Source organism: Callithrix jacchus, chromosome 14, assembly GCF_049354715.1.
Source record: "Callithrix jacchus isolate 240 chromosome 14, calJac240_pri, whole genome shotgun sequence".
Lineage (NCBI taxonomy): Eukaryota > Metazoa > Chordata > Mammalia > Primates > Cebidae > Callithrix > Callithrix jacchus.
Genome location: NC_133515.1, coordinates 21,107,299 through 21,128,630, shown reverse-complemented (window position 1 = coordinate 21,128,630; position 21,332 = coordinate 21,107,299). Strand labels below are relative to the sequence as shown.

Below are 21,332 nucleotides of genomic sequence, written 5' to 3'. Positions count from 1 at the left end.
TTCATTGTCTTTTATCATCCATTGTTCCTGAGAAATTAGATGACGATCTGAGTTTTTGGAAACAGAGGCATTTTTTTTTCTTTTTTTCGTTGCCTTGGAAAAATCTTTAATATTCTTAAATTTTACCATTCTGTGACTGAATATGGGCTACTTTTCATTCATTTTGTCTAGTATTCCACTTTCTTTTCTCTTTTCTTTCTTCAATCTAGAGACTCTTGTCTTTCAGCTCTGATAAATTCCCTTTTAAAAACTGGTTTGTATTCTCTCATTTTTTTTCCAGATACTTTTAAAAAAATTTATTACTTTTTATTTATTTATTTATTTATTTTAGGTTCTGTACATGTGCAGGTCATGCAGGGTTGTTGCATAGGTGCATACATAACCAGGTGGTTTGCTGCCTCTATTCCTCCTTTGACTATATCCGGTATTTCTCCCCATGTTATCCCTCCCCACACCCTGCAGTCTCTCCCCTAGCCATCTCCCCAAATGCCCCCGTGTGTAATGCTCCTCTCCCTGAGTCCATGTATATTTTCTCATTTTATTTGTACTTTTTAGAGCTTCTATTCACTGGACGTTAGCCTCCTGGATTTGTACATTACGATTTAGCCTTTCTTTCACATTTTTGATCTACTCCTATTTTTTACTTTCTTGGAGATTTCCTTGATTTTATCTTTCAATCCATTTATTAAAACTTTGCTTAAATTACCACATTTTTAATTTCTAAAAGGTCTTTCTTATTTTGGGTTATTCCTTTTTTATAGTATCCTTTTCTTAAATTATAACCTTAGTATTGTTAAATTCTGTCAGAGGAGAATTTCTATAGTTAAAATATCATTGTCTAGTAAGTATTTCTTATTGTTATTGCTGTTGTTTTGTTTTTTGAGATGGAGTCTCACTCTTTTGCCCAGGTTGGAGTGCAGTGGCATGATCTCGGCTCACTGAAACCTCTGCCTCCTGGGTTCAAGAAATTCTCCTGCCTCAGCCTCTTGAGTATCTTGGATTACAGGTGCATGGCACCATGACTGTCTAATTTTTGTATTTTTAGTAGAGATGGGTTTTCACCATGTTGGCCAGGATGGTCTCTATCTCTTGACTTTGTGATCCACCTCTGCCTCATAAAGTCCTGGGATTACAGGCATGAGCCACCCCCACCAGTCCCACCCTTTGTCACTTTAAGACTGGAAAAAGAACAGCTGGAAATGACATTATCAGAGCCCAGGGCCATTCAGTGTGTACTAGAACCCTAGTAGAGAGCTCCATTGGAGCTGAGACCACAGAGGTGACATTACTGGTGCTTGAAATACTACAGGGAACACAGAAAAATACTCTAGCTTCTTTAGTCCTTTTACCCCTCATTCTAGTGTTCATGACTTCCATTGGCTGTAGCTAGCTGGACCAGAGGTCCGAGCAGCCTGGGAAATGTAGTTTCTTTCAGCCAAAGCAGAGTACTGGATTCCTATGAGAACAAACTGCAGGTGGACTGCATAGCACAACAAATTTAAGTTTTGTGTAATGAAGAATGTTGCCAAAGTGCCTTGGAATTATTAGCCCCTTATGTGGTCAACCTTGTAATAATGTCATAAGGTGACTAGAAAGTATTACTGTCTTATTAGTGAAATTCTTGAACTTAAACTTCATTATTTTTGATATGAAAATTTTAATGAATAGGTAATGCAGGCACATAAAACAAAATTCAAAATAATGAAAATGTAATGCTTCCAGCTTTGCAGCTTTGTTTGTTTCTTTCTTTTTCTTTTCTTTGTTTTGTTTTTGCTTAGAACTGGTTTGGCTATTTGGACTCTTTTTCAGTTCTTTATGATTTTTGGAATACTTTTTTCTAATTCTATGAAGAATGATATTAGTAGTTTGATAGGAATAGCATTGAATCTGTAAATTGTTTTAACAATTTTTTTTTTTTTTTTTTTTTTTACAATACTGATTCTTCGAATCCATGAGTGTGGAATGCTTTTCCATTTATTTGTGTCATCTCTGATTTCTTTCAGCAGTGTGCTATAGCTCTCCTGGTAGGACTCTTTCACTTCCTTGGTTAGCTGTATTCCTAGGTATTTTGTTTCCTTTTGTGGCTATTGTGAGTGAGATTGTGTTCTTGATTTCGCTCTCAGCCTGGATGTTGCTGATGTATACTAATTCTACTGATTTGTAGAACTACTGATCAGGTACTATGCTCACTACCAGGGTGACAGGATTTGTACTCCAAACCTCAGTATTGATTTTGTATCCTGGAACTTTACTAGGGCCATTCATCAATTCTACAAGCCTTTCATGGAGTCTTAGGATTTTCTAGGAATGGAATCCTTTCATCAGTGAAGAGAGTTAGTTTGACTTCCTCCTGCTCTATTTGGATGCCTTTTATTTCTTTCTCTTGCCTGACTTCTATTTCTAAGAATTCTGGTAATATGTTGAATAGGACTAGTAAGAATGGACAATCTTGTCTTGTTCTAGTTCTCAAAGGGGATGGTTCTAGCTTTTGCCCATTCAGCATAATGATGGCTGTGAGTTTTTCATAGATGCCTCTTATAAAGCCACAGTAACCAAATAGTTTGGTACTGGTAAAAAAACAGACACATAGACCAATTGAACAGAATAGAAAACTCAGAAATAAAGCCACACACCTACAACCATCTGATCTTCAACAAGGCTGACAGAAACAAACAATGGGGAAAGGACACCCTATTCAATAATTGGTGCTGGGATAACTGGCTAGCTATATGCAGAAGATTGAGACGGGACCCCGAAGTGTCACTATATCCAAAAATAACTCAAAATGGATTAAAGGTTATATGTAAGGCCTCAAAGTATAAAAATCTTGGAAAACAATGCAGGAAATACCCTTCTCAATATCAGACTTGACAAGAAATTTTTGGCTAAGTTTCTAAAAGTAGTTTCAACAAAAACAGAATTAGAAAAGTCAGACCTAATTAAACCTAAGAGCTTCTGCTCAGCAAAGAAACCATCAACAGAGCAAGCAGACAACCTGTATAATGTGAAAAGATATTTGCAAAGTATACATCTGACAAAGACGTAATATCCAGAATCTATGGGGAACTTAAGACAACAGGCAATGTACAAATAACTTCAGTAAAAAATGGGCAAAGGACCTGAACAGACACTCTCAAAACAGGGCATACACATCACTAACAAGCAGAAAGAAATGCTCAGCATCACTAATCATCAGAGAAATGCAAATCAAAACCTCAGTGAAATACCATCTCAATCAGAATGGCTGTTAGTAAAATGTCAAAAAACAGCAGAAGTGGGAGAGGCTGTGGAGAAAAGGGAATGCTTATACACTGCTGGTGGGAATGTAAATTAGTCCAGCCACTGTGAACAGCAGTCTGGGGATTTCTCAAAGATCTTAAAACAGAGCTACCTTTCAACCCAGCAAACCCATTACTGGGTATGTTCCCAGAAGAAAGTAAATCATTCTACCAAAAACATACATCCACTCATATGTTCATCGTTATTCTGTTCATAACAGTAAAGACATGGAATCAATCCAGGTGCCCATCAATTGTAGATTAGATAAAGAAAATGTGGTATATATATACCATGGAATACTATGCAGCCATAAGAAAGAATAAAGTCATGTTCTTTGCAGTAACACAGGTGGAGCTGGAGGCTATAATTGTAAGAAAATAAATGCAAGAACAGAAAACTGAATTCTTCATGTTCTCACTTATAAGTGAGAGACTGCAGACCACTAGCGGGCCATGGTGAGGTTAAAAAACTACCTATCAGGTACTATGCTCACTACCAGGGTGACAGGATTCTCCAAACCTCAGTATCACGTAATATATCTGCACAGCTTCTGCACGGCAAAAGAAACAGTCACTAGAGTGGATCGGCAACCAACAGAATGGGAAAAAATTTTTGCAGTTTACCCATCTGACAAAGGGCTGATATCCAGAATTTACAAAGAACTCAAACAGATTTACAGGAAAAAAACAAACAAGCCCATTCAAAAGTGGGCAAAGGATATGAACAGATACTTTACGAAAGAAGACATATATGAGGCCAACAATCATATGAAAAAATGCTCATCGTCACTGATCATCAGAGAGATGCAAATCAAAACCACATTGAGATACCATCTCACGCCAGTTAGAATGGCGATCATTAAAAAATCTGGAGACAACAGATGCTGGAGAGGATGTGGAGAAAAAGGAACACTTTTACACTGTTGGTGGGAGTGTAAATTAGTTCAACCGTTGTGGAAGACAGTGTGGCGATTCCTCAAGGCCTTAGAAATAGAAATTCCATTTGACCCAGCAATCCCATTACTGGGTATATATCCAAAAGACTATAAATCGTTCTACTATAAGGACACATGTACACGAATGTTCATTGCAGCACTGTTTACAATAGCAAAGACCTGGAATCAACCCAAATGCCCATTGATAATAGACTGGATTGGAAAAATGTGGCACATATACACCATGGAATATTATGCAGCAATCAGAAATGATGAGTTTGTGTCATTTGTAGGGACATGGATGAATCTGGAGAACATCATCCTCAGCAAACTGACACAAGAACAGAAAATGAAACACCGCATATTCTCACTCATAGGCGGGTGATGAAAAATGAGAACACATGGACACAGAAAGGGGAGTACTAAACACTGGGGTCTATTGGGGGGAAAAGGGGAGGGCCAGTGGGAGGGGTAGTGGGGAGGGATAGCCTGGTGAGAAAAGCCAAATGTGGGTGAAGGGGAAAAGAAAAGAAAGCACACTGCCATGTGTGTACCTATGCAACTGTCTTGCATGCTCTGCTCATGTACCCCAAAACCTATAATCCAATAAAAAATTTAAAAAAAAATATATATATATATCTGCACATATATCCCCATATCTATAATAAAAGTTGAAATTAAAAATTAAATTTTTTAATGTTATGGAATGTTAATGAAAAGTCTCAGCCAGTTCTTGCCCTCCCATATAGCTATATCATATCTCTATATGCATATCTTAATCTATATCCTTTTTTCTAGGTACAGAAGATGTACAGTTTCTCTTTCACAAGTAATAGCATACCACATATGCTGCTCTACTGATTCATTTGGGACCTACCAATTTAACTCCACAGATATTTCTTCTCTGTAGAAATACAATGGGTGTGCCCATTGGGTCAGACATGTGCCTGTCTCTAAACCATAAGACTTGCAGTCATCCAGTGTTCAACCAGCCAGGCAAAGAATTCTCCAAGGCATGAATTCAACAGAAGCTTTATGGATTGGTCAGAATAATTCAAGGGTTTGGAATGACTTACTGGGGCTTGGATTAAGTAATCTCAGCTTAATCATGTCACTTGGAGCAAAGATAAGTTGAAGATTTAAATCCTGATGGCTCAGTATCTCATCTAAACAGTAGAGTAATTCTCAGCCCAGCAACAGTGTCAGGGTCAGAAAAGCAGCCCCAAATACGTTGTATTATTGTACAGCAAGACAATGTCTGCATGGGTTAAAAAGAGTATGTATATATGTGTTTATGTGTATATTTGCACACATACAAATACATACATATATTCAATACATATATTTGTAATACTACACATGTATGTACACATGGGAAGAAAACAGATTTAAAAAATTCTCATGTCTCTGGAGCAGAGACACATTTATAAGCTTGAAACAATAAAAATGATTACAAAAATATGAAAAATCTGAGTTGATTATAATAACATCAATATGTTCTGCATATAAAAACAACAATAAAAATACAAAACACTTTTGATAAGTATGACAGGTAAAGAGATGACATCTTAATTATTTAATATATTCATATATGGCTGTATACTGAGGTACCGTATACTGAGGTGACAGTACAAGCCTCAGCTTTGATGGTAGACTTCCTATGATATGAGTTTATCTGGGCCCCCAGTTCCTCCATCTGTAAAATGGTTATAATAGTAATAGATTTTGGAGTTTTGTGAGGTTTAAATGTGATATATATGTAAAATACTTAGAACAGTGCCTGGCACTTGATAAACGTTCAGTAGGAGTTACCTAATATTGTTATTAGTAAAAGCAAAATTAATAAACAAATAAATAAAAAATGACAGGAACCATCAACTGCAGTTAATAAATTGCAATACAAGTGAAATGTTTTTTGTAACCGAGCGAGTTAGAAGGAAAGCAGCACTCTCTGAGTTCCAAATTAAGAGTCCTTCATTTGCTGGTGACTGAGACATGACTAATGCTCCAAATTCTCTTGGTCCTAAGGAAGGGGCTTGATTTCCCTTTATACCTTGATTTAGGTAAGGGGAGAAGGAGCTTAGCTGAAGTGGGATTTTACAGAAGCAGAACAAGCAAGTTAGATAAAGAAGCTGGTAACCAGGGGACTGGAGGTTCCCAGGATTGTTGTTTGCTAAGGATATTTCCATATAATCATCAAGGGGGTAGCAGGGGGAACTTTCCACACAATCAATCGCCAAGGAGGGTATTCACAATAGCAGGTAGACTTGCCAAGCAGGTACTGTGAACAGTGTGAACCACTCTTAACGGTTCAAAGCTTTGAGTGCAGCATGACCCAGTAATACAGCCGAGGGGGCCAAGGCAGGGAGGGAGAGGCTAGAGAAAACTTGTTAGGTTTGCAGCTAACATGGAGTCAGTTAGGTTAGTACAAGTTAGGTTATCACATGTTCAAATTTATAATTTACTCAAGAAATATATTGTTCTATTTTGGCCAGAGTAGTTAGAAAATTAATACCCAATGCTAATTAAAATGAAGTAAAGCTAATACACTTTTTGTGGCAATAAGGTTAAAACTCTACTTTTGAAAAGAAAATTGGCAATGTATATTAAAGAGTTATGCGATGTTTAAATTCTTGTTTAATTTGATAACTTTGCTGCTTATAATTTTCCTTAAAGATATAATCCAAAGACAGAACACATTATAAACTATGTTTTTTCTGCGTTGTTTATGAGAAAAGCATAAAGTCCAAAGCAGCTAACATATGTACCTATAAAATGGTGGATTACATTCTGGTACAATAATCGTATGTATATTTATCAATACCAGATGATAGTTATTTGCAACAAAATGGTAATTCATATACCGTAGATATGTAATTTATATTAAAACTATAAAATTCAAAGTTGTAATGACCATACAGCAACATTCTTATTATGTAATTTTGAAATTTTGTATGTTTTACCCATACTTAAACCAGTATTAAAAGCTTAGGAGGCAACATATATGAATGAAAATTGTTCTGTTTGGGTAACGCAATCATGAGTAATCTTTTTTCTTTTTTTGGGTCTTTAAAATTACTTTTAAATTATAAAAGTAATACATGCTTATTGCTAAAAAATTGCAGAGACATATAGAGCAGAAACTAAAAGTCCCCTCTCCCAATTTTCTACCCTCCCATCTCTATTCCAACTCTTCAAATCTCACACTCTTTTTTAGCAATGACCACTTAGGACTATGTCCTCATAAATACCTCTCTACATGTTTACACATACATACGTACATCTGCACATTTACAGCACACATTTTTCTTATGTTAGTGGGATTTCTACTATTCTGCCATTTGCCTTTTTTGCTTCATTAATATATTTTCTTTGGTCTTATTCCTTGTCAGTTCAAACAGAATCATATGATTATCACATTCACAATATGAGCTCACAATGATTTGTTTTATCAACCCATTATTAATGAATGTTTTTGCAGTTTTTAATTTTTTGCTATTGGAAATAATGTTACCACATTTGTACTCTTTGTTAATAGGTGTATTTCTTTCCAATATATTTTCAGAATGAAATTGCTGAGCCAAAGATTTGCCCATTCAGATTTCTAAGAATTGCTTCCAAACCACACTGTGAGAAGACTTTATCAATTTTTATGTCCATACAATTTTTTAAAGAAAATAGTCAAAACCAAAAGTCCCATGAAATTAACTTATATGAGAGATAAGCAAAATGTTTATACCCTATTGGTTTCCATCCCAGAGGCAGGTAATTTAATTTTGGTATTACTCTTTCAGTTACCTTCATAAATTTGGCTAACTCATGATTCTACCATACCCCTCATTCATTTCTAACTTTGTCTTTACTTTGACATTCTTGTCAGAATGCTGATTTCTAGGTTTTGTCTTAGAAATGTGTTTGAACTGCTTAGATCAACTTAGTAAATAAAGATGAGTAACTTTGAAAACAAAGTTCATTTCTACACTGTTTCTAGAGCTGCTAGGCATGTTTGTGCAGTCATACTTTACCAAAGGGGCCTCAGGGGCACTGACATCCTGTCTGTGCTCCACTCACTAAGCCCTGTACCCTGGGCACAGGCAGGGGAGGGCAGAGTCTAATAGGAGAAAATAGTTTTTTTCAAAATCATATAAAAAATGGCTTATTCAGGTCTCAGCTGCCCTGATGATTCCTAATTTAAAAATTTAAATTTAAATAATTCTTCACCTGTCAGTAAGATTTGCCATATTAAAAGGATGATGAAAAAAATTACAATCAGCCTTAGAATTTAAGGAGTAAGTATAGTTCAAACATAACTCTGTCAGAATTTGGATATGATGGAAAGAAGTTTTGGTGAGATAAGAAGCCCAATGAGAATACACATCAGCAGGAAAAGAACTCTAGTTGGAAATTCAAAAGCAGTCTAATAATTTCCTTATCACTAATAGATTTTGGAAAATCATAAAATGAACTCATGCATAAACTGCCAAATAAAATAGAATAGGGCTAGGATACATCTAGTTTATAATTATTGTAGCTCTTGAGTATTTTTCCACTGCTAAATGCCTTCTTTTTTTGGCAAGCCCTAACTGAGATATATTCAAGCGGATATAATTATTGCTATTCCATAGATGCTAAACAAGATATTTCATGTTATCTCTAATGAGGCATGAAGTAAATAACAATTTCAATGGTGAGCACTTGATAAGTTATAGATCATCTTCCAGTGTAAGATGACATCCTCACTCCCCTTTATAATGTTTAAACTAGAACACACACAGTGTGCCTGTTAAAGCGGTCAGCAGTGAACAATTTAGAGAGAAAATACTGAGCATAGACTTGATGGACTGATATACATCGACTGGACAAGAGTCCCATGAAAATCTTAACATGAGCTGATTCTATGGGCATAAATAACATCAGGAAAGGCTTAGGTTATACCCAAAGGTAGGAAGGAAGAAAGGAAATGAAAAGGACAGACTTGTCAAGGGAAGAATTGTTACCTGAAGATTCCAAGGTAACAAAATTATCCTTTGGGGATACCTTTTTAATAAGACACATGAGTTTATGAACGTAGGCTTTAAACTCTTTTTTTTTTTTTTTTTTTTGAGAAATAGGGTCGGCTGGGCCCGGTGGCTCAAGGCTGTAATCCCAGCGCTTTGGGAGGCCGAGGCGGATGGATCACGAGGTCAAGAGATCGAGACCATCTTGGTCAATATGGTGAAACCCCGTCTCTACTAAAAATACAAAAAATCAGCTGGGCATGGTGGCGCGTGCCTGTAATCCCAGCTACTCAGGAGGCTGAGGCAGGAGAATTGCCTGAACCCAGGAGGCAGAGGTTGCAGTGAGCCGAGATCGTGCCATTGCACTCCAGCCTGGGTAACAAGAGCGAAACTCCATCTCAAAAAAAAAAAAAAAAAAAAACCTATAATTCTCTATGTACCTTCAAATATACCCTTTCATATAATAGTTTAGAATATTTATGTTATATTATTCCATTTTCAAAAACATGTATATTACAATTTTTATGCTCTGAGAAATATTTTTACATGTGTTAAATATGTTAACTTTTTAAAAATATCTCTACATATTGGGAGGCTGAGGTGGGTGTATCACAAGATCAAGAGATCAAGACCATCCTGGCCAACATGGTGAAAACTTAATCTCTACTCAAAATACAAAAATTAGCTGGGCATGGTGGCGCACACCTGTAGTTTCAGCTGCTAGGGAGGCGACAGGAGAATCGCTTGAACCTGGGGCGGAGGTTGCAGTGAGCCAAGATGACGCCACTGCACTCCAGCCTGGCGACAGAGCGAGACTCTGTCTCAAGGAAAATAAAAATCCCTACATAGAAGAGAGATACCTTAGTCAGAAAAAAAGCTTATCCACAGAAAGTTGGATTAACTTGCTCAAGGTCACACATTAGCCACAACATGAGGCATAGCCAGAATTCAGACCCAATGTACCTGACACCAAGGTCTATGCTCTTTATTTCTCTGCTCTATTGCCCATTCTGCAGTTCTAAAATTCTGACACAACTGGTAAGAATGAAAAGTTTTTGGTAGATGGGATCACATATTGTTCCACTCCCTCTCATAAGGAGACAGGTATTCAGATAATTTTATTGTCTAGTTTAGACACTAAAATTGGATCCCTCCTCTCTAAAGAGAACCACTGTCCAACAGTGATCAAACAAAATCCTGAAATTCCAGTCCACTTCCCAGTCTGCGCTTCCTTCCTCCACTTTGCCCTTCCTTTCCCTGAGGACTCCAGCAGCTATTTTACTTTGTGGTCATTTTGTAAAAGCTTCCCATCCACAACCTCATCTCCACATGAAAGCTGGAGTTATACCGCATCCTCTGAGTGTCTATAGTCTCTCAGTTTCCTTAACCACCATCCCACTTCCTCCATTTATTATGCACTTCACAGAAAAACAGAGTCAAACTCAGTTTTGTGAATACCTTGTCTCTGCGTCCTAGTCTCTGGGCCAGGTAACTAATCAACGGAGGTTGCTGACGGGGTTTGACTTATTTTTGTGAGACTTCTAAGGAGGAATTGCTCTGTCAGGGACTGCTACCAACTTTCTATTATAAGCCTATGGACTGGAGGGCAAAATTTGGTTTAGGGAAAGCTCCAAGAACTCTGATCCTCGACTTCAGAGTGAATTATCTTTGGGAGGAGTATTGGATTCCTGAACCCTAAAACACGAAAAGCTAAACATATAGCCATGGTCAGAGCCATCATCTGTCGAACAACATTGGACTTTTAAAACACACATTGAAATTAGCTTCAGGACTAGCACAAATATGAACTGCCCTAAAATATGAGAGTTAAAGAATAGAAGTGGAGTTTGGAGCTCAGATTTTATTCCCTCTCATGTGAAAAGATTGCTTCTTCAGAGGAACAATGGCCTACCTCAAAGATGTAGTAAATCCACAAATCTAAACTGAACCCATAATGGACATCTTGCTATGGAATTAGAAAAAATGTAGAAATAGAAGCCAAATAAAACTTTAAAAAATACCAATATGTTAATTGAGATGACTATTAACCAGAATCCAGATAAATCAAAAAGGAAAACAAAAGGAAGATATGTGTTTCCTCCAAAACTTTTGTTGAAATTTGATTGCTCTTGCAATACTACTAAGTCATGTTACCTTAAAGAATTAATTGTGCTATGAGGCCTCTGTTCTCATGGGGGGGATTAATGCCATTATAAAATGGCCCCTTTTATTTCCCTTTCCTTTTCTTGTCACTCAGTCTTTCACCTTGAGATGACACAGTAAGAAGGCCATTGCAAAGTGCAAGCACCAAGATATTGAACTTAGTCTCTAGAGCTGTGAGAAAATCCATTTCTGTCAGTTACAAATTCCCTCATCTCAGGTACTTTGTTCTAGCAGCACAATAAAGACTAAGATATAAACGGGTACCAGAAGTGGTATTCTTACCATAACAAATACCTAAAAATGTGTGTCCGCTTTGGAACTGGGTAATGAACAGAGGCTGGGTGGGTTTGAAAGAAGAGGCTACAAAAGTCTAAATTGCCATTAAAGGAGAGCTAAGGGCTCTTCTGATGAGGGCTCAGAAGAAGGAGAGCTAACAGCCAAGCCTACATCATCTCTGAGTTACTTAAGTAAATGTAAACATAACCTTGTTAGCAACATAGACACTAGGAGTAATTCTGGTATGGTCTTAGATGGAAACAAGGAGCATGGTATTGCACGATGGAGGAAGGGCCATCCTTTATATAAAGTGGTAAAGAACTTGGCTGAATTGTCTTTATGTCCCAGCAGTTTGTGAAGGCAGAATTTTAGAATCATGAACTAGAGTATTTGTTAAAAGAAATATCTAAGCAGTAACTTGTTGTTGAGGATGGTGCATGGCTCCTCTGACCTAATAATAGAAAGAAGCGACTTAAAGCTTATGGATGCTGGGCTTAATACCTAGGTGATGAGTTGATCTGTGCAACAAATCACAATGGCACATGTTTACCTATATAACAAACCTGCATATCCTGCACATGTACCCTGGAACTTAAAATAATAGTTGATGAATAAAAGAAGACATAATTTATAAAAGATAACCAAAATGTAAGTATTTTTAAAAATCTGAGTTGCTTTGTTTTTAAGAAAGAAAAGGCAAGTCAACAAGAGAAAACTGAAAATATAGCCAAGTAACCATTTGATAAAGAGACTAGTATGTATAGAAGAGGCCAACTGCTTCTTCAGCAAGACAATTCATCAAGACAATAAAAGAATGAGCCTAATGGCACCTTGGAGATTACGGGTGCTGCTTCTCCCATCACAGGTCCAGAATGCCAGTATCTAGGGGATAGAATTACACTGAAAGCTGGACCCTGGAAGCCTTTGACACATTGATGCTCAATGTCTAGAGCTACTTCAAGTCCCTGATGCCTACATTCCTGAGCAGCAAGTCTTATCATTTCATAAGTGGCTTAAAGGATCTCATATGTGGCTCCAGCCACCACTCCAGAAGGTTCAGGATATAAACTTTGGCAGTGTCTACTGGGTGCTAATTTTGTAGGCTTACCTACTACAGATTTCAAAAGATGCCTAAGAGAGGCTGAGGGTTCATACAGAATTGACACAAGAAAAGGGTCACCACAGAGTTTATCCATGAGGGCAATTTCTAGTAGAACTTTGGGGGATGGGTTGTCACCAAAATGCTAATGTAGATCCAGCAGTGTGAGATGCCACCTGTAGAGGGCTTCATACAAGAGACTCTTGCCTGTGATATCTACTTCCTGGGATACACCCAGCAAAATCAAGGGGGCCCAACCCTCATCCCAATGTGTAGAGAAGATTTGACTTGGAACCAAAGACAATTATTCTCAAACCTCAGGCCTTGCCTGCCTTCTTCTTCTTTTTTTTGCCTTGCCTGCCTTCTTCTCCTTTCTTTTGCCTTGCCTGCCTTCTTCTTCCTTCTTTTGCCTCTCCTGCCTTCTTCTTTTCCCTTGCCTGCCTTCTTCTTCTTTTGCCTTGCCTGCCTTCTTCTTTTGCCTTGCCTGCCTTCTTCTTCTTTTGCCTTGCCTGCCTTCTTCTTTTCCTTGCCTGCTTTTTTTTCTTTCTTTTTCCTTGCCTGCATTCTTCTTCTTCTGCCTTGCCGCCCTTTGCCTTGCCACCTTTCGCCACCTTTTGCCTTGATGCCTTTTGCCTTGCCGCCTTTTGCCTTGCCACCTTTTGCCTTGCTGCCTTTTGTCTTGCTGCCTTGCCTTGCCCTGCCCTGCCCCGCCCTGTTCTGCCCCACCCCACTCCACCCCGCCCTGCCCTGCTTTGCTCTGACCTGCCCTGCCTTGCCTTGCCTGCCTGGGATTGCCTTGCCTGTGATTGCCTTGCCTGGGATTGCATTGCCTTGCCTTGTCTTGCCTTTCCTTACTTTGCCTTGCCTTGCATTGCCTGGAATTGCCTTGCCTGGAATAGCCTTGCCTTGTCTTGCCTGGAATTGCCTTGCCTTACCTTGCCTTGCTTGGAGTTACCTTCCCTTGAATTACCTTGCCTTGCCTTACCTTCAATTGCCTTGCCTCAAATTTTCTTTCCCTGCCTTGTCTTGCCTTGCCTTGCCTGAGATTGCCTTTCCTGTAATTGCCTTGCCTGGGATTGCATTGCCTCACCTGGGATTGCATTGCCTCACCTGGGATTGCATTGCCTCGCCTTGCCTGGCATTGCCTTCTCTTGCCTTGCCTTGCATTGCCTAGAATTGCCTTGCCTCAAATTGACTTGCCTGAAATTGTCTTGCTTTGCCTTACCTGGAATTGGCTTGCCTGGAATTGCCTTGCATTGCCTTGCTTTTCATTGCCTGGAATTGCCCTGCCTTGACTTTACTGGAATGGCCTTGCCTGGAATTGTCTTGCCTTGCCTTGCCATGACTGAAATCATCTCATTTCAAATTGCCTTGCCTTGAGTTTCCTCGCCTGGAATTGCCTTGCCTTGCATTGCCTTGCCTTGCCTTGGATTGCCTTCCCTGGAATTGTCTTGCTTTGTCTGAATTTGAGTTGCCTCGATTGGACTTGCCTTGCCTTGCCTTTTGCCTTTTGCCTTGCCTTGCCTTTTGCCTTTTGCCTTTTGTCTTTTGCCTTTTTTGCCTTTTGCCTTTTGCCTTTTGCCTTGCCTTACCTTTCCCTGCCCTTCCCTGCCCTGTCCTGCCCTGCCCTGCCTTGCCTTGCCTTGCCTGGAAATTTTAGCCTTTCCTTTCCTTGCATTGCCTGAAATTGCCTTGCCTGGAATAGCCTTGCCTTGCCTTGCCTGGAATTGCCTTGCCTTGCCTTGCCTGGAGTTACCTTCCATGGAATTACCTTGCCTTGTTTTACCTACGATTGCCTAGCATCTAATTTTCTTTCCATGCCTTGTCTTGCTTTGCCTTGCCTGAAATTGCCTTTCCTGTGATTGCCTTGCCTATGATTGCATTGCCTTGCCTTGCCTTGGCAAGAATATTTTGCCTTTCCTTGCCTGGCATTGCCTGGAATTGCCTTGCCTGGAATAGCCTTGCCTTGTCTTGCCTGGAATTTTCTTTCCTGGAATTGCCTTGCCTTGCCTTGCCTTGCCTGGAGTTACCTTCCCTGGAATTACCTTGCCTTGCCTTACCTGCCCTTGCCTTGCGTCGAATTTCCTTTCCCTGCTTTGTCTTGCCTTGCCTTGCCTGAAATTGCCTTTCCTGTAATTGCCTTGCCTGGCATTGCATTGCCTTGCCTGGGATTGCATTGCCTTGCCTGGGATTGCATTGCTGTCTCTTGTCTTGCCTTGTCTTGCCTGGCATTGCCTTCTCTTCCCTTGCCTTGCCTTGCCTTGCCTTGCATTGCCTTGCATTGCCTAGAATTGCCTTGCCTTGAATTGACTTGCCTGGAATTGCCTTACCTTGCCTTACCTGGAATTGGCTTGCCTGGAATTGCTTTGTATTGCCTTGCTTTTCCTTGCCTGGAATTGACATGCCTTGACTTTCCTTGTCTTGCCTTGCCATGACTGAAATTGCCTCAGTTCAAATTGCCTTGCCTTGACTTTCCTCACCTGGAATTGTCTTGCCTTGCATTGCCTTGTCTTGCCTTAAATTGTCTTCCCTGGAATTGCCTTGCCTTGCCTGAAATTGAGTTGCCTGGATTGGACTTGAGTTGCCTGGATTGGACTTGCCTTGCCTTGCCTTGCCTTGCCTGGAATTTTTTGCCTTTTTTTGCCTTGCATTGCCTGGAATTGCTTTGCCTGGAATAGCCTTGCCTTGTCTTGCCTGGAATTGCCTTGCCTTGCCTTGCCTGGAGTTACCTTCCTTGGAATTACCTTGCCTTGTTTTACCTGCAATTGCCTTGCCTTGAATTTCCTTTCCCTGCCTTGTCTTGCCTTGCCTTGCCTGAAATTGCCTTTCCTGTAATTGCCTTTCCTGGGATTGCATTGCCTTGCCTGGGATTGCATTGCTGTCTCTTGCCTTGCCTTGCCTTGCCTGGCATTGCCTGGAATTGCCTTGCCTGGAATAGCCTTGCCTGGAATAGCCTTGCCTTGCCTTGCCTGGGATAGCCTGGCCTAGAATTTGCCTGGGATAGCCTGGCACCAACTTTCTTTTGGAGGGGGGGGTCAAGGCTAAAGCGGCTGGATCTGAATACGGACGAGCCTGCTTCAAGCCGCGGGTTCCCTGCTGCTGTCCATGAAGGACCGCAGGTTTGGGCTGAGTGATGGCTGCAGCCATAACGGCAAGTTTCCGTAGTGAGGTGCTACCACTGACCCTCGGTCTGGCCAGGGCGTTGATGAGAGAGGCAGAAGATGTGTTAGAAAGGGTCCCAGCCAGGCCTGCAGCCCAGGTCAACTTTCTTTTGGAGGGGGGTGCTCAAGACTAAAGCGGCTGGATCTGAATATGGATGAGCCCACTTCAAGCTGCGGGTTCCCTGCTGCTGTCCATGAAGGACCACAGGTTTGGGCTGGGTGGTGGCTGCAGCGGTCACGGCAACTTTTGGTAGTGAGGTGGGACCACTGATCATCAGTCTGGCCACGGCGGTAATGAGAGAGTCAGAAGATGGGTTAGAATGGGTCCCAGCCAGGCCTACAGCCCAGGTCAACTTTCTTTTGGTGGGGGGGCTCAAGGCTAAAGCAGCTGGATCTGAATATGGATGAGCCTGCTTCAAGCCACGGGTTCCCTGCTGCTGTCCATGAAGGACCACAGGTTTTGGCTGGGTGGTGGCTGCAGCAATCACGGCAACTTTAGGTAGTGAGGTGGGACCACTGATTGTTAGTCTGGCCATGGCGATGATGAGAGAGTCAGAAGGTGGGTTAGAAAGTGTCCCAGCCAGGCTCCAGGTGAAAGTGGTGGGTAAAGAAGCCCCTGCAGCTGAGGGTGCCGTGGTGCCCTGGGCTGGCTGTGTTGGAGCAGAAGATGAGGCCTGGGCTGCAGCTGAAGCAGCTGGATGGGAAGATGGATGAGGCTGCCTCAAGGAGCGGGTTCCCTGCTGCTGTCCATGAAGGACCACAGGTATTGGCTGGGTGGTGGCTGCAGCGGTCATGGCAACTTTTGGTAGTGATGTGGGACTACTGATCGTTAGTCTGGCCATGGCAGTGATGAGAGAGTCAGAAGATGGGTTAGAAAGTGTCCCAGCCAGGCTCCAGGTGAAAGTGGTGGGTAAAGAAGCCCCTGCAGCTGAGGGTGCCGTGGTGCCCTGGGCTGGCTGTGTTGGAGCAGAAGATGAGGCCTGGGCTGCAGCTGAAGCAGCTGGATGGGAAGATGGATGAGGCTGCTTCAAGTTGCGGGCTCCCTGCTGCTGTCCATGAAGGACCACAGGTTTGGGCTGGGTGATGGCTGTAGCGATAGCGTCAAGTTTCTGTATTACGGTGAAATCACTGACCCTCTGTCTGGCCAGGGTGGTGGTGTGAGAGGCAGAAGATGGCTTAGAAAGGGTCCCAGCCAGGCTCCAGGTGGAAGTGGTGGGTAAGGAAACCCCTGCAGCTGAGGGTGCTGTGGTTCCCTGCGCTGGCTGTGTTGGAGCAGAAGATGAGGCCTGGGCTGCACCTGAAGCAGCTGGACGGAAATATGGATGAAACCGCTTCAAGGTGCGGGTTCCTTGCTGCTGTCCATGAGGGACCACTGGTTTGCCTGGGTAGTGGCTGCAGCAATAGCATCAAGTTTCTGTAGTACGGTGAAATCACTGACCCTCTGTCTGGCCAGGGTGGTGGTGGGAGAGGCAGAAGAGGGGTCAGGAAGGCTCCCAGCCAGGTCTGCAGCCCAGGTTGACTTTCTTTTGGTGCAGTGGCTCGAGGTGGAAGTGGTGGGTAAGGAAGCCCCTGCAGCTAAGTGTGTTGTGGTGCCCTGGTCTGGCTGTGTTGGAGCAGACAATGAGGCCTGGGCTGAGTCCTGGGAATGTGCAGAGGTGGCAGGAAGGGTGTCTGAGGAGGATAACAGGGGACCTGCTGACCTGCGTTTCCTCCCAGACACAGGAGGTCTAGAGGGGGACCCTGCAGCAGATGCTTGGAGGGCCACGTGGTCCAGGCCATCTTGGGACTTGCGTCTCTCCTGCTGTGCCTCTGTGCTGGATGCTTTAGAGACAGCAGACAGAGAAGACGTCCCTGTTGCCAGTCCCAAAGCATGGGACAGCAGTGAGGCTCTGCACTCCCAGAGGGACTTTTCCTCACCCTGCAGTGCACAATTAAGGCACATGATTTCGGCCTTTATCTCCAGGTCCAGGTCTTCAGCGGTGACCCGGAACCCCAGCTGTAAGGGAGATGGCAGCCTCAGAGGCTCCCCTCACCTGCGTCGCAGCAGAGGGTACTTTCATCTATGAGGCCTAGAGGCCTGAGATGTCGGGGAGCCACTCCTGGGGGCCAGTTTCTCCCCAGGTGCTGAATCTGCTGCCTTTTCACACTGGGCCTGACCCTGAGAGACAGCCTGAGGGCTGACCTCAGTCACTGCCTTTGAAGAAGTGAGGGGCAGCTGGCAGTCGGATGAGGCTGGCCCCTTCCCCCTCTTTACCCACGGGAAGCCTCCTGCGGAGCTGGAGGAGCTGGAGATGGAGTTGCGGCAGTAGCTCATCCCGGAGGGCTGGGATTTCTTTTCAGATGGCATTTTTGACCTCTGGGTATGGAGGTCTCTCTGCAGGGGCCCAGGCCTGGGTACAAAGGGAGAGAGGCCTCCACTGTCCCGCAGGGGTCTAAATGCAGACCCTGCATCCCTGGTGCCCTCAGGGCCCCCTTTCTGATTATTGGGCTTTTCTTGGACTCTGGGTTTTTTTTCCTGCTTAGGCATCCCTGCCCCACTCCCCATGAGGGCCCTCTACATGATCTCTGGATGGGAGTGTAGGGTAGAGCTGGGTGTTCTGGGCCACAAAAAGGCGATTACCTTCTCCAGGGCCTCTCTGAGAGTCCTTAGGGCACTGGCTTGCTGTGGTACCTGGGCCTCAAATTGAAGGCAGGATCGCCGTACAGAAGGCAGGGCTTGAAGAATAAATCCTTGGAGTTGTTTTGACACCAGGCTGATTACAAGTGTCTGGGTAGGAAGGCTTGCCACTCCGTCCAGGGGCAGAAGCAACGGAGAGATCCCGCAAGCCAATGAAGTGAGGGATGCGGGCAGCAGGCTCAAGGAAACTGAGTCCTACTGCTGGGTCCTCGGCCCCGGAAAGGGACCGGGACAGGGATAAAGGGCACAGAGTGCCCAGGTAACTGCTGCTGGGTGCAGTGGCTATTTTCGGATCGTTGAACTCTTGACAGCTGGACTCTGAGCGTCCTGCGAGCAATGGCGGCGAGGGATGGAGCGGGGTAGAAGGGGCGCCTGATAGGTACTGGAAGGAGAGGCGCGCGCACAAAGGACGCCAGACGTTAACGGTTTGGCCGGCAAGGTTCGCGCACAAGGCACCAGATGGCAATGGAAGGGGCGACGCGCGCGCGCGCGGTGTACTGTAGGGAGAGGCGCGCGCACTAAGGACCTGGGACCTTAACGGATGGGCGCGGCAAGGTACGCGCACAAGGCAGCTACTGACAACCGTGGGATTGGGGGCGGGGTAGGGAGTGGCGCGCGCGCTAGGTACTGGAGGGAGAGGCGAGCCCAAAGGGCTCGGATTCTTAATGGATTGGCGTGAAAAGGCGCGCGCACCAGGCCATGATTATCAGTCTACGATTATTAGTATCTCTAAGCTTTTGCTCATGCTATCGTCTCCCTTCCTGGAAAACCCTCCCCACCTCAAGGGTTACTTCCTCCAAGAAGCATTCCTGGTGGTCTTCCGGCTGCCGGCCTCCTAAGCACCGCTGCCGCCACTGCCGGGGCCCAAGACCTCTGCAGCACTACGGACAGCGCTCACTCGCTCATTCACAGCCGGCGCCTCTGCCGGCATCGTTTCAGAACCATGGACAGCTCCTGGCGCAACCCCAGCCAGGCCCTGGCGGCAGGGCTCACACACCCCAAGGCGCTCCATCAGCACCTGGGCACACTTGGGGCCAAGGCCAACAATACAAAACATTGGCCGGGTGTGGTGTCCCACACTTGTAGTCTGAGATATCTGGTCGACTGTGCGCCCCTCTCCTCCCGCCTAGGCTCTCCCCCGACCCCCATTGCCAGCAGGTGCCTTTTGCGCATACCTTGCCGCACCAATCCCTTAGGTCCCGGGTCCTTTGTGAGCGCGCCTCTGTCTCCAGTACCTATTTTGCGCACCCGGCCCTGGACCCCCCTTTTCCCGTCCTTGCCAGCAGGTGCCTTGTGCGCGTGCCTTGCCACGCCAATCCATTAAGCCCTTTGTGCTCGCCTCTCCCTCCAGTACCTAGCGCGCGCCGCTCCCTACCTCGCCCCCAATCCCACGGTTGTCAGTAGAGACGGGGTTTCACCATGTTGACCAAGATGGTCTCGATCTCTTGACCTCGTGATCCACCCGCCTCGGCCTCCCAAAGTGCTGGGATTACAGGCTTGAGCCACCGCGGCTTTCTTTCTTATCTTGAAAAAATAACAATTTTCCAAGGAAAGACTGGCCAAAAAAGAGAATTTACAGGCTCTATGAACATCCAAGAGGGAAAAAGCTAAGAGAGTAAATAATATCCATGAACACATTATTAATGGCTATTGAAAGATTGAACTGTTAACACTAAAATTATAAAATAAATTTCAGTAGTAGAGATAAGAACAAGGTTTATTTAAGCTAAGACTATGATGTGGAATGAGATAAACCATTCAGAGGGGTAAGTCTTCCTTTACTTCCTTACTTCTTAATAATCTGTGAGCAATGAGCAGGTCATGGTGGGAGAGTTCAGCTGCAACAGTCTCTGTCCCATGCCAGGCTCTTCCTCCAACCTCTTGTCCTCTGGTGCCCTCTGTGGAGCTCCTTTCCTCCGTATCTACCCAATCCTTCAAAGGCAACTTCAAATCTTCATTTTCAACTACACATCTTCATTTGAACAAATTTTATGACATGGCACCATCTACTTGTCTTTATATTTACATTTATCTATATATAAGAAGATTGTAGTAGTAAATAATTATAGCTAAAACTATTGTGTTAGTTACTATGTGGCACACAATATAAACACATTAAACTTCATTACAGCTTTATGGGATTGATATTAATATTATGATGTCCATTTTAAATATGTAGACATTATGACCCTGACAGAGATGTCAAATGGCTTGTCTAAGAGGGAACTGAGGGAAAAACTGATAGATCTGAGATTTTATTGGTGTACAAGCTCCCTGAGGAAAATGTAAATTTAAAATACCGTGACAAACCACTACTCTCATTTACTAGAAGGGACAAAACAGAAAACCTGATCACATCAAGTGCTCTCAAGAATATGGAGTAATTGGAGCACTCATACATCACTAATGAGAGTGCAAAGTGGTATAGTCATTTGGGAAACAGTTTGGTAGTAGTTTCTTATGAAGTTAAACTCCATATGACCCGGCAATCTCACTCCTAGGTATTCATACCCATGAAAGATGAAGACATATAGCCACATGCAGAAAATTTGTATGCAAATATTTAAAGTAGCTTTATTTTTAATTTCCCAAACCTAGAAACAACCCAAATGCCCATCAATTTGTAAATGAATAAATACATTGTAGTATATCTATCAAATAGAATTCAGTGCTCCTCAACTTATGGGGGGTTATGTCCCCAGAAGCCCATCATAAATGGAAAATATCATAAGTTGAAAATGCATTT

The 21,332-nt window shown here is 43.1% G+C and overlaps 2 protein-coding genes across 6 annotated transcripts in view; one reads left to right on the top strand and one right to left on the bottom strand.

Annotated features, from left to right (window-relative positions):
* The window catches only part of LOC144579144 (uncharacterized), a 60,430-nt gene extending 41,460 nt beyond the window's left edge, over positions 1–18,970 (bottom strand). For 4 of the 5 annotated variants that reach the window (XR_013526060.1, XR_013526059.1, XR_013526058.1 and 1 more), the window contains exon 1: positions 18,530–18,970. Coding sequence is in view for 1 of the 5 variants with exons in the window: in XM_078348411.1 (XP_078204537.1) it covers positions 15,975–16,751 (777 nt within the window). In the remaining 4 variants the exon portion in view is untranslated. Of the gene's footprint in view, positions 1–13,218; positions 18,300–18,529 lie in introns of those variants that run through there. The other variant, XM_078348411.1, reaches the window with a different exon arrangement.
* LOC144579117 (uncharacterized) lies at positions 17,271–18,065 on the top strand. The gene is given in 1 exon segment (XM_078348357.1): positions 17,271–18,065. A coding segment is annotated over 1 exon segment (795 nt).
* Positions 18,971–21,332: the final 2,362 nt, after the last annotated feature.